The 12,437-nt window shown below is 30.6% G+C and overlaps 1 protein-coding gene across 2 annotated transcripts; it reads left to right on the top strand.

Moving 5' to 3' along the window:
• Positions 1 to 1,532: 1,532 nt before the first annotated feature.
• Positions 1,533 to 11,615, top strand: LOC123693611 (carotenoid isomerooxygenase-like). 2 transcript variants are annotated; one of them, XM_045638794.1, is made up of 14 exons: positions 1,533 to 1,582; positions 2,814 to 2,950; positions 3,615 to 3,726; positions 3,826 to 3,972; positions 5,009 to 5,119; positions 5,456 to 5,553; positions 5,838 to 5,918; positions 6,106 to 6,186; positions 6,486 to 6,610; positions 6,875 to 7,051; positions 9,181 to 9,337; positions 9,778 to 9,839; positions 10,063 to 10,161; positions 11,414 to 11,615. In XM_045638794.1, the coding sequence occupies exons 2-14, from the start codon at positions 2,851 to 2,853 to the stop codon at positions 11,582 to 11,584; spliced, it is 1,521 nt and encodes a 506-aa protein (XP_045494750.1). In that variant the 5' UTR covers positions 1,533 to 1,582; positions 2,814 to 2,850; the 3' UTR covers positions 11,585 to 11,615. The 2 variants fall into 2 exon arrangements, with proteins under 2 accessions (XP_045494750.1, XP_045494749.1); XM_045638793.1 differs by lacking the exon at positions 1,533 to 1,582 and adding an exon at positions 2,580 to 2,669.
• Positions 11,616 to 12,437: the final 822 nt, after the last annotated feature.

Here is a 12,437-nt window from a genome sequence, read left to right as displayed (position 1 = left end):
ATTCGTTGGGAGTAAAATTTTCAAGTGTCATGCAAATTCGAGACCATTTTTTGCATGATAATAACTAATTAGCTAACCCGCGTCGTTGGTCGTAAAAAAATATTGTTAGGTATTTCACTTGACGTACTCGGCCGAGAAAAGCGCGTGGCCATCGGAAAATGATTTTCGATGCTGACATTACTACTACTACTTTCATTCGACTTTTATTTGCTCCTGAACAATTATTATTTTATGGCGTTATGATTATAGAATATTTGATTGTAGCATGTGTATGTATTTTTCTGGCTTTGTTACCTGAGAACTTTCCAATGAATGAACGGGTTTTGATTGAAGTTTTTCAGTTGCTAGCCTTCCAGTTGGTCCCATTTGAAGGCTATTTCAAAGCTGTTTAATTTTTGTTAAAAATAATTACCTATGTGACCTAAATGCCTAATCTTGTAAAAAAATCCTCATAACTAGAATATCAAATGAGTTTAATTGATACTAAAATACACACTAGTCTAATATATGAATTTGAAAATGTCATAATTTTAACAATATTTTGCTATTTAAGGGTTTCGAAATGATAAATATTTTTCAGATCCTATTGAATATATAAAACGATCCTTTCTTTGGCGGTATTTGTAGTTAATAGGTCAAACAAACCACGAGTAAGTTAAACGATTAAATAGTGCAAATGGATGATTCGAACCTTGAATACAATGATATAATGAGCTGGTAATGAAAAGATGGATTGCCAATTTTGCGTAAACGATATTGCATTGAATTCTATTTCGAACTTATCAAATTTGCGATGTAACAAAAATACAGTCCAAGAAAAGTCTCTTGGACCACAGAGCAAGTAATATAATATGTATCTTGGACTGTATTTTTGAAATCGGTTAAAGGGTCCGAAAATAATTACAACTCTATATGCCTCTAGCGTTTACGCAACGTTGAGAAACGGAAAAATAAACAAATAAAAGTTTGCATCTAAAAATAAGAACATTATTAGAACGTGTGTTGGATTATAAGAAAATTATAGCGCAGAGATGTATGTGTGTAATGCTTATGTGTGTAAAACTTCCTGCACAGTCGGATAATTTTATTGGTGTTAAGATTGACCGCCGTAAACATTATGTAAGTTAAGTTAGGTTCTTCTTAATAATTATTACTATTCGTTCGTGGGATTTATTACATGATTTGTTTGTCTCTACAATTATAGAAAACCGGCAAACTTTAAATCGATTCAAATACATTTCAAAAAAGTCTATATTATTAGACCATATAATATTACTTTTGAAGATCTAAAATAAAGCATCTGTATAACGTACAATCCTCAACTTTTTTACGTTATTGACTTAAAATTTTTGGATATACATCTATGAAGTTGGTAAAATTTCTATAGCATAGATGCTGGAAGCGTTTTATTCTCATATAGGTGGTCACAATTACATTTTCGATAATTTTCGCTAGCGTGTCTCATGTCATTAGAAAAAAGCTTGTAAGTGGTAATTACTAGGAACAATATACTTCACGAAATGATGGTCTAATGTAATGCTGTTTCAGTCGGGGCCGTGAGCGATCGTCCGCGAGACAGACAGTGAGTACACAATATTTAAATTTTAAACTCAAAATGCTCAAAATTTATTGTTTTTGCCGTCGTGAGTTTAAAGTTTATTTATGCTACTGTTTATTTGTGTATGCTGTAATGTCACAGGTTATATGCAGAGTAAAAGATGTTTTGTGTATTCTGAAAGCGCAAGTCTCAATTTTATTTTAATGCCAATCTGTTTATTGTAAATTGAAATTCCTTTCGTTTTTTCAAAATGTTTTACGCTAACCGCTGTTAAATATTAAAAATAATGACATCATCGCAGATAAAATTGATTATATTTGCTAATATTTCTTTCAATTAAACTGAAGAGTCAAATTTATGTGCAGATTAGTCAAATGAGGAAGAGATATTTGATAGTCACGTGATAAAATTCACAAATAGTTTTTTTGCAATATAAATAAATAGATACCTATATGTTTGTATAAAGCCATACCTTTATTAGCCTCCATGAAGGTTACACGGTCCCTTAGGGTTCACCCTTTCAGTTGTGAAACACGTAGGTACACCATATTTATAGCGGTTTTATGCTGAAATTTTCAAGTGCGTGGACATCCTTCACAAATAACGTTTTTTTGTTATTTGAGTATTATTGTTAGTTTTAAAGTGCGTAGCTTATTTGCATTAATGCATGTTATTTAAATGGTAAGTTTAAAATATGTTATTTGGTTTAATTAATAATTTGATACGCGTTTGTTTTTGTCCATACATTTTTCCTTAATATTGATACGATAGCTCTGTAGGTACAGTTTTTTATTCAATTTGTATTAAATATCAATAAATTATATTTTTTTTCGTAGGAAAATAATTATTATCTTAATTTCGGTTAAACATAATATTATGTTATTCACAAATAAAAAGTAACGATGTTTAACAAAATCTGTACAGTGTGATAAAATATCTTCTACAAAAATAGATATTATAATTAAATTATACTTGCTATTTATTGGATAAGCATCTCTTTTACTTTGCTATAACTCAGTATGTGAACTGCAACGAAGATATAAGTTTTATTATCGTTATTTGACTTAATCATGATATCTATACAGAATCTGATGATTAGACCTAGAACAATGTATTAATTTTATATTTTTATTTTAATCAAAAATTTATACCTTCATTTTAGACACATACTTATAACATAGATTTGATTTTTTTAAAGTTGTTTTTTGTGTGATTGTTATTTTCGTCATAAATAAAACAATAGAAACCTTTTCAGGTTATTTTATGTAAAAAGTAATTGTTTTGTTCAAACGATGGGGAGTGAAAGAAAACTTTATCCAAATTGTGATTCCAACGTATGGCTTCGGTCCTGTGGGGAGGAAATTGTTGAACCAGTGAAAGGAACAATCACAGGTAAGGCTTTAGGTGTTTTTATGTGAGTTTTATGTAAATGAGGGTTGTTTTAAAAGAATTTTGATGACTAGATCAAATTTCTTTTCGTTTTTTGACGTGACAACGTCTTATAATTCGATAAAGCCGGCTGCACGCACGAAAAAACATGACTCATGCGGCGTTACCTCGCTCTGAGGCGTTCCATGTAAGGCTTGAAGTGCAAGCGAGAGCGCGGAACGAGCGACAAAGAAGCACAATCGGCCTAAAGACGTTGTCACGTTCAACTATCGTCAGTAAACCGACTTTACAGACAACCAATTTTTTTTTTGTAAATAATATAGTCTGTAGAATTACGGGCACGTAATAAAACAATGAAGTATAAAATTTAATAGATAAATTTGTAATTATTTATTACCAAAATCAGTTAATCTATTTGGATAAAGTCATTTTAATGTATTTTTTCTTAGGATCTACGTTACATAGATATTCACGTAATATTTGTCAATTCATAATATGCATTGCTACAAGCTAATAATTAATTAATTGCTTATTTTGTTATAATACTTTAATATCTCTATACTTTAATATATTTCACTGTCCTAAACTACTCTACAAACTATATTTAATTTTACGTCATTATATACTTTAATTACATAGTATTAAAGGTTATTTTCCCCTGTTACAGGGTGCATGCCGCCATGGCTACGCGGGACGCTGCTACGAAACGGTCCGGGCTCGCTCAATGTAGGCTCTATGCGGTATAAGCATTTGTTCGATAGTGCCGCTCTTTTACATAGGTAAGTATTTTTAATGTGTATGTGGAAAATTAATGTCAATTTGTAACTGTAGATAATATACATAATTCTTACGTAACTTGATATGCATATTCTTAATAGATTTTCGATCAACGATGGCCAGGTTACATACCAATGTCGTTTCCTCCGATCCAACACTTACAAGAAGAACCAGGCGGCGCAGCGGATCGTCGTCACGGAGTTTGGTACGAAGGCTGTGCCAGACCCGTGTCATACTATTTTTGATAGGTAAAATCTTCAATTCCTTGTATATTTTGTAATATATGCGACGTATCTGGACGTATCTGTTTTTATTTAAATAAATTGAATTTTAATAATTAATTTAAAAAAAAAAAACAGTGCGATGGAACTTGACAAAAAATGTTTTTTATTTGATTAAAGTAGAATTAGAATTCGTAGATTCTTAGATAACATGCTTTAACCACAATTTGAAATAAATAACAATGCAATGCGAAGATAATATCTACCTATGTATTTAGTATTAAGGCCGTGTACGCGGTCCGTGCGCTGTTTGGCTCAAATATGTGATTTTTCAAACCAGATTGTCCTTCAACCACTTATCTTACAAACATATGAATTACTAATAATTTTAGGAAATTTTATTGTCTATATAGTTAGTTAAGAGTTTTTTTCAATTAATACAGTATTTGTGAATACCATCAAGATAACTGAGCCGATGATTACTTGATTTCACTTTTAGTGTCAATTTCGAAGCTAAAAATATCTGAAATTGCTGACAGATCTAACACACATTTTTTTTTAACTAACTGCAAAAATCCTTATTAAAATAGTTAGTTAAAATATTTTTTTATTTTGGACTCCTAACTTACGAAATTAAAATCCGAACAATGTGAATTTTTTTAGAAATTATAGTCGACAAAATGATTATTTTCACCAAGATATTTGACTTAGTTGAATATAATTTATACATATTGTAATAAAAGAACGTATTACTTATAAGATAAAATTTAAAAAATCAACTAAGGTACCTCTATTATTTTTCTACAATTTTTTTTAAAGTACTATAAAACACTGCGCGCGACCCGATTAAAATCAGTCGGCAGCGAGCCTTTCCAGAGAGAGGACATGTTGCTCGGCGCTCTCCTGTGGACCTATGCTGTTCATAGGAAAAGGATAGCGCAAGCCGCGATCTATCGTAATAGATCGCGGAGATTTTGACTTGCGTTAAATTGAATAAGCCCTCTTAAGACTATGAAATATTTAAAGCTTGGTACATGTCAATAATATTCCAACTATATTACAGAGTTTCCGCCATTTTCAATCCAGCGGAATCAATATCAGACAACGCCATGATATCTGTGTACCCATTTGGAGATAAAATATATGCATTCACAGAAGGACCTGTCATACATAGGTAATATATTATGTTGTTTGTAAATCTGTGAATATCATGTTTATCATAATTTACTATAGATTACAAATGTTAACTTATTATCAACTTCGTAAAATAGCGGAGGTTCTTATTTTAAACCATTTTAAGGATCTAAGAAATGTGCTGAACACAAATGATATTATGAACGCTTCTAACGGTTCATTTACATCAAACGAACAGAGCTAGAGCAAGAGCATTCTTTCGTGATCTTTTAGTATAAACAAAAACTCGATATCAGTGTTGTTCAGTATTAGAACATTACTCTATCTCTTTGTTCGTTTGGTCTTCTTTTATATCATGTATGTTTATTCTTTTCAGGATAGACCCCACAACCTTGGATACAATGGAGAGGATAAATCTTATGGACCGAGTTGCTCTCATAAACCACACATCACATCCACATGTCATGCCTAATGGTAGAAATATTTTTATCGTATAATCTTTAGAATATACGATTAATGATGACGAAAGAAAACAGGCAAACATACGAGCGAGCATATAGTTCTTAGTAGCTACGGATAATCGATTCCTACTGATTCTTCTGAAAGTTCATATTTACCAATCTATGCTTTATATTTTAAGGAATTCATAATGTTATTGTGTTAAAAAATTAATAAATACTGTATATCGTAGTTGTTAATACTATTATATACATATTGGTAATACATTGATCAAAATATTTGCCAATATTTATTTTCAGGCGACGTATATAATGTCGGAATGTCTATTGTTTCGGGAAGGATACGGCATGTGGTTGTCAAATTTCCTTTTGTAGAGAAAGGTAAATAAATATATTTTTCAAGCATGTCGCGCTTATTATTATTATGTGTTAAAATAATTATTCAATAAACTTAGGCACTTGTTCTAAATATACTTTAAAAATAAACTTCTTTGAGAAATTTTCCTTCAATAAACACTTTCCAGCGCAGTCGGGTAATAACAATAATTCTTAATAAATGCGGTTTCAGGTGATATGTTTGCCAATGCTGAAATAGTTGGTAGTATGAAACCAAGATGGTCGCTTCATCCAGCCTATATGCATACGTTTGGTAAATAAACATGAATAAAAATTTTGTCTTATACTTTTTAAAGCACTTTAAACTTTAAACACATAAATAATTACTCGAAAAACAGAAAAGAAATTGTTCAGGGGCAGGATTCGAGCCCATGTCTTTCGCTCTACATTTGCTACGACTTAGTTCGCAAATTTTACAGATTTCGGATTGTCGTACACATCATTATGTACGACAATCACATACATACAGATTTCATTTATATATTTATTATACATTAAGTATTTAATACCAAATGCTACCAAATGTTAAAAAAACTTACAATATAATTTCAGGAATAACGCAGAACTATTTTGTCATAGTGGAGCAGCCCCTTACAGTGTCATTAATAAACATGGTCAGAAATCAACTCACAAACCAACCGCTTATAGCCAGTTTGAAGTGGTTTTCTGAATATGAGGTATTTGTTAGCTTTTTTTGTATAAGAATAAATTTAAAATTAACGGTTTATTAAAAATGATGTTTAGTAAAGTTTTTACATTGACGAAATTCTAAGGTCAAAATTATTTAAACGTAAGTATTTAAAATAATATGTAAAAGTGTTTTTGGGACATTTATGAAATTAAACGCAAATACTTTATTGCATTAAATTAAAATAAAGGATGAATAGTTAAAAAATACATTTAAACCATAATACATATTATATGCAATTACCTACTTCCAGACTCATATAGTTCTAATAAGTCGAACAACAGGCAATGAAATAAAGCGCTACAGAACTGATACAATGTTTTTCTTGCATATAATTAATAGTTTTGAACATGAAGGAAAATTAGTGGTCGATCTGTGCGCTTATAAAGACGCCAAAGTGCTGGAGGCAATGTACGTAGATGCTATTGAGGTGGGTAAAAAAATTGTTTAAGGTTAAAGAAAACAGTATATTTATAATATAATAAGTTTCTTTAAAATACATTTCCCAATCGCCATAATATCACTACATAGTATAAAACAAAGTCGCTTTCTTTGTCCATATGTCCCTGTGTCCCTTTGTACGCTTAAATCTTTAAAACTACGCAACGGATTTTGTTGCGGTTTTTTTAATAGATAGAGTGATTCAAGAGGAAGGTTTTAGTATAAAATTTATTAGGTCTTAGACAAAGCGGGCGAAGCCGCGGGCGTTAGGCTAGTTATATTATAAAACAAATTCCCGGTTTTATGTCTTTATGCGCTATGTTTCTATGCTTAGATATTTAAAACTGCATTTTTGAGGTAGATAGAGCAACCACTCTATTTACTTAAAAAGTAATCATTCTCGAAGCAGTTTTTAGTATGAGCATAAATATAAGCTTATGTAAGCTAAAAAAGGCAGGCGAAGCCGCGGGCGGAAAGCTAGGAAAAATATAAAACTAAAACTACTTATTTATATATTATTTTCATGACCATGATAATAAATGATGAATTTTCAGTACAGTTATTTATTTAATTTCATTTTAAGAAAGAGCATTTATTGTTGATGCAAAAAAACGCACAATCGTCTTGTGAACTCGTGCTCATTATTTTAACATTATTGTCAATTAAAGTCACTCTTTCTTATCCACTGGATAATGACCTCGTGTTTTAATTATGCTCTTCCAATTGTTTATTATTCACTGATATCTTCTTGCAGTTTCAATATAAACCAATCCCAAAACTTTCCAATCAAATGTATTATTTTTAAGACAATATTTGTAAATATTGAGAGTTAATATACGAACAGGTTTATTATTTTTAACCTTCATTAATAATTTGTGTAATACAGGCGTGATAATGATTTTAACGCTAGCAACGTTGTAGCAAATATTTTTACGATACATTGATTAGTTTACTTGATGCGAAGTTAAGAAAATCTTATCAAATGTATATAAATTTAATTGGCCTTAATTTTTAACCTTAAAAATACCAAACTGACAAAAACTGACACACTATATTCACATGAAAATTCATACAATACAAGCTGTCTCCGAGTACCAAAACTCCAATGAAATGCCGTCAGAAAAGAAAAAAATTGATTTAAGTATATATCGCAGAGCCAGTTTTCAACCTATTCTTTAAAACATGTTTATATATATTTATATATATGTTACAGGAAATGTATGTAATCCGTCATTGTATACAATTCCTAAAATCGTACGGAAATGTGTGAAATAAATTATTATATACACATTTCCTAGGAAATCTATACATTTCCTAAATAGCTATCGGAAATGTAAAACATTTAAGATATTGATAATATGTCGCAGGCTATTGTTGGACTAAAGCAAAGGGGGCGCAGGACTTAAAAAAATTTTGATGGAGTTGGTGTCATTATAACACCTATTTATTATTGTTTTATCGTAAAGATTACGCTTATATAAGCATGTTTTATAGGAACAACTTTTCTCTAAAATAAAAAATAGCCGAGATATTCGCCCTCAAAGTTAGGTTAGGTTTAGGTTAGGTTAGCCGTTAGGTTAGGTTAGGTTAGGTTAGGTTTGTTAAAAAAAAAACTACACAGAAATAGGAGCCCCGCGAAGCGGGGCTCCGTCGACGAAGATCGAACGATCGAAGATAATAATATGAACATAATATTATGTATTACAATTTTACGGTATGACTGTTACCCGATTGTATCAATAAGAGCTATAATAAAAAAAATAACAACGTGTTTTATTACAGAAAGCATATACTTTACACATTTCCTAATACGATATAGGAATTGTATACAATTCCTAGGAAGATTATACATTTCCTAGGATATGCATGCATTAAATAGTTTTTTAAACAATATTTTATACATTTCCTAAATGGTATCGGAATTGTACACATTTCCTAGGAATTGTATACAATTCCTTGATTTCATACATTTCCAGTAACATATATATTCTCAAAACTGTTGATTTTTGTGACGATTATCGAAAAGACTGGCTTTTTTCTGATATTTTCAGTATGTTTGTTATTTACATCAAATTGTCTTTCCGATAATATTTCTAAAAAGTAAATTTCCAAACACAGACAATGCAAACAAACGCTGACTATGCTGCATGGTTTAGAGGCAGACCTAAAAGACTGGAGATGGACCTAAACGATCCCAATATGACAAAGATCGATGCAGAATTATTGGCAGATGTTGGATGTGAAACACCAAAGACTTATTATGAAAAATACAACGGTAAGAAAAGATTTCAGTCAGGAATTATTTCAATAGTTATTATTGAACGATTTGGCCCTTACCCAATTGTTAATGAATTTGGCAAGGAATAGCTGTGATGTGTGATTAAATTTATGCATTGTTTATTTCAACGTTGTTGCTTGACCTAATTAGAAGAAATCCTGACTATTGCGTCAGAGGATTTGATTTGAGGAGATATATTTAACTAAAATATATTATACAGAATCACGAGAGCTATCGGAAAATATCGCAATTTTTCACTGTTTAATGTTTATATTGTGTTTTTAAAAAACATTTAAAAAGTTTTCATACCCGGCACATACTGGCTTTGATTCCCTTTTTTATCTTTGAACTTAGGTTCTACGAAATGTATGATATTGTCCATATTTTCTTACTTGTAAAAAATTTAATTAATATCTATTTTATTTTATTATTTTCAGGTCGTGCTTATAGATATTTCTACGCCATCAGTTCTGATGTAGATGCAGAGCATCCAGGATCAGTACGTAAACATATTAAGAACTAGCCTTTTCAAAATAAATCTAGATAAAATATATTTTTGGTAGTCTCAAGATATGGAGTATGGTAGCCTGTCTCAAGTATGGTAGGATACCGACTAGCCGAAATAGAAACTAGAAAAATTGATTAAGTAAAATTAATAAACGCAAATCATCTTCAGGTATATAATATACTGTAAAATGATTGCTCTGGTATTACTTTTTCAGATAATCAAAGTGGACACGAAAACTGGTAAAGTAACGACTTGGTGGGATGATGGCTGTTATCCCAGTGAGCCTATATTTGTGCCTCGACCGGATTCTACGGTATTTATCCATTAATAATTGAATAAATGTTATCTGTACCCAATAATTATAAGTTTTATTATAGCTATTATAATTTCTGATAAGTCTGTGAAACATTATATTCATTATTATTTAACAACTTATTACACTTTTTAACAATAAATTTCGAATTCAATATCAATATTAACATATGTACGTATGTACATTGTACATAAAATATTAAATGAGTAATTAAAATTAAGGCAAGACCAATGCGGGATAAATTGATTTGAGGGTTCCGTTGCTTATATAATACAGTACGATCGTGGCTCGATCATCGTACGCTCCGATGTGCAATATGCAATTTTGGGTATCAGCGGGATTGTCAACTTGACTGTACATTGTACAAGTGTACCTGCGCGCACCTGCACTCGCAACTTCCGAACCGCTATGAAGTTTGAATCGAACTGTACAATTATAGTACAGTAAAGTAATAACTTTGTATTGACCATGATTTGTTTCTGAGATGTGTCATACCAGTTTCTATATCATATTTGTTTACTATTCGTAGCTTATCAATTCGATCTACAAAATAAAACAGCTTCGAAAAGTTGTTTATGATAAAATAAATTATAAATAGGTAATATTACTACAAATTTTAAATCAATTTCAAATTGCAAAAGATCAAAAATTTGGAAACTAATAGAATGTTATCAGGATAACTCTACTGTTGATGTACTGCAGAACCCTAAAAATACAACTTTCCGTTACTCGGCCAAGCTTTGAAGCTCAAACATAATAAAAGGATCTGATGCGACTGACTGATAAAAATGATGTCCAAAGGTCGATGGTTTCAAATTACATGTATGTAGGTTTGGTTTGTTTTGAATGTACTGTACAGTGTACAGTGTACTCGTAAATTGTAATAAGGATGTAATGCATTTGTAAAAACATCGATTTATTAAAAAGCTCTATGCTAAGTTAAGTTGTGTCCATATCATTCTGAAATTGATGAATATTTTTAATTCAATCTTTCCTTCGATCAGTAATAGAAGTTAAGCCTTTAAGTTATTAAAGATGTAGCTTTCTAGTGTTGAAAATTTTAAATCAATCAAGTGGCTATTGAGTTTCATCTCTACTCTTTATAATAAGTATATCGAGGTATAGATAACAATGCAAACATATTTGACACTTACCACGTATAAACATATGCTAACTTTTGCCTTCGACACCTCTGTACTATATTTATATAATTAGTTTTTATTAATCTGCTATTTGTATGTTTTTCCTCCAGGAAGAAGATGATGGTATACTATTAAGCGCCATTGTGTTCGGAGACGAGGAACGTCGGGTGGGCCTCTTAGTATTGGATGCAAAGAATTTCCAAGAAGAAGCAAGAGTTATTTTTCAAACTCCATCGCCGGCACCTAAGTGTTTACATGGCTGGTTCTTGCCAGCGAAATAGTTGAATATTGGAATAAATTATTTATTGCTAATAGTCTTTTATTTGCTTATTGTAATTATATTAATAAGTAAAATAATTAAATTCTATGTGATTTAATGAACAAAAAAATGGGAAACATAATAAATACATCACCTATATTTCTGTTTATAGGTTGCATTATTATACAATGTTATTTTATTGCTGTAATATACTGCTTTTTAATTTTGCTAAATCGTTAAAATTAGAAATGATTCCTAAATTTCTTTCATAACATAACATTTATAGTGTACCTACTTCGACGTAGATACTGTACTCTACAGGTTAAATGCCATATAGAGTTGGCTTCGTTTTGTGCAAATAAGCAGAAAAATCTTTACAAAATAATAAAATTTAACAATTTGTGGGAAACCTACGACATACTTAATTATAAACTATTATTTATTTTTAGCCGATATCTACAGCCGATTTATAAATATTTGCACGTGTAGCATTCGTTTAGATTGCGCGTAGCTTTCCTATGTTTTATCACTTTTATCTATGCCAGGCCATCTAAGATATCTAATATTTTTAATCCTGGGGAAATAATAACAATTATCTTAAGATATTTATAATTTATTTAAGCACTGATGCATGATGAATGCATTCAAATGCCATTGTTCAAATAGAGCAGAGAATATAAAAAATAATAAAAAAACTGAACATCGTAAGAAAGCCAAAACTGAACATTGAATATTTTTTTAAAGAATACTTGGGTCGTGATCTACATTCGATAATGAAGCCGAAATATAGTTTTTAGAATTTTTGTCTGTTTGTCTGTATGTATGTCCGGGCCAAACTCAAAAAGTACTGGATGGATACACTTCAAATTTAGTAC

The sequence above is a fragment of the Colias croceus genome, chromosome 8, assembly GCF_905220415.1.
Source record: "Colias croceus chromosome 8, ilColCroc2.1".
Lineage (NCBI taxonomy): Eukaryota > Metazoa > Arthropoda > Insecta > Lepidoptera > Pieridae > Colias > Colias croceus.
Note: the sequence above shows the minus strand (reverse complement) of the source record. Positions and strands in the feature narration are given on the sequence as shown.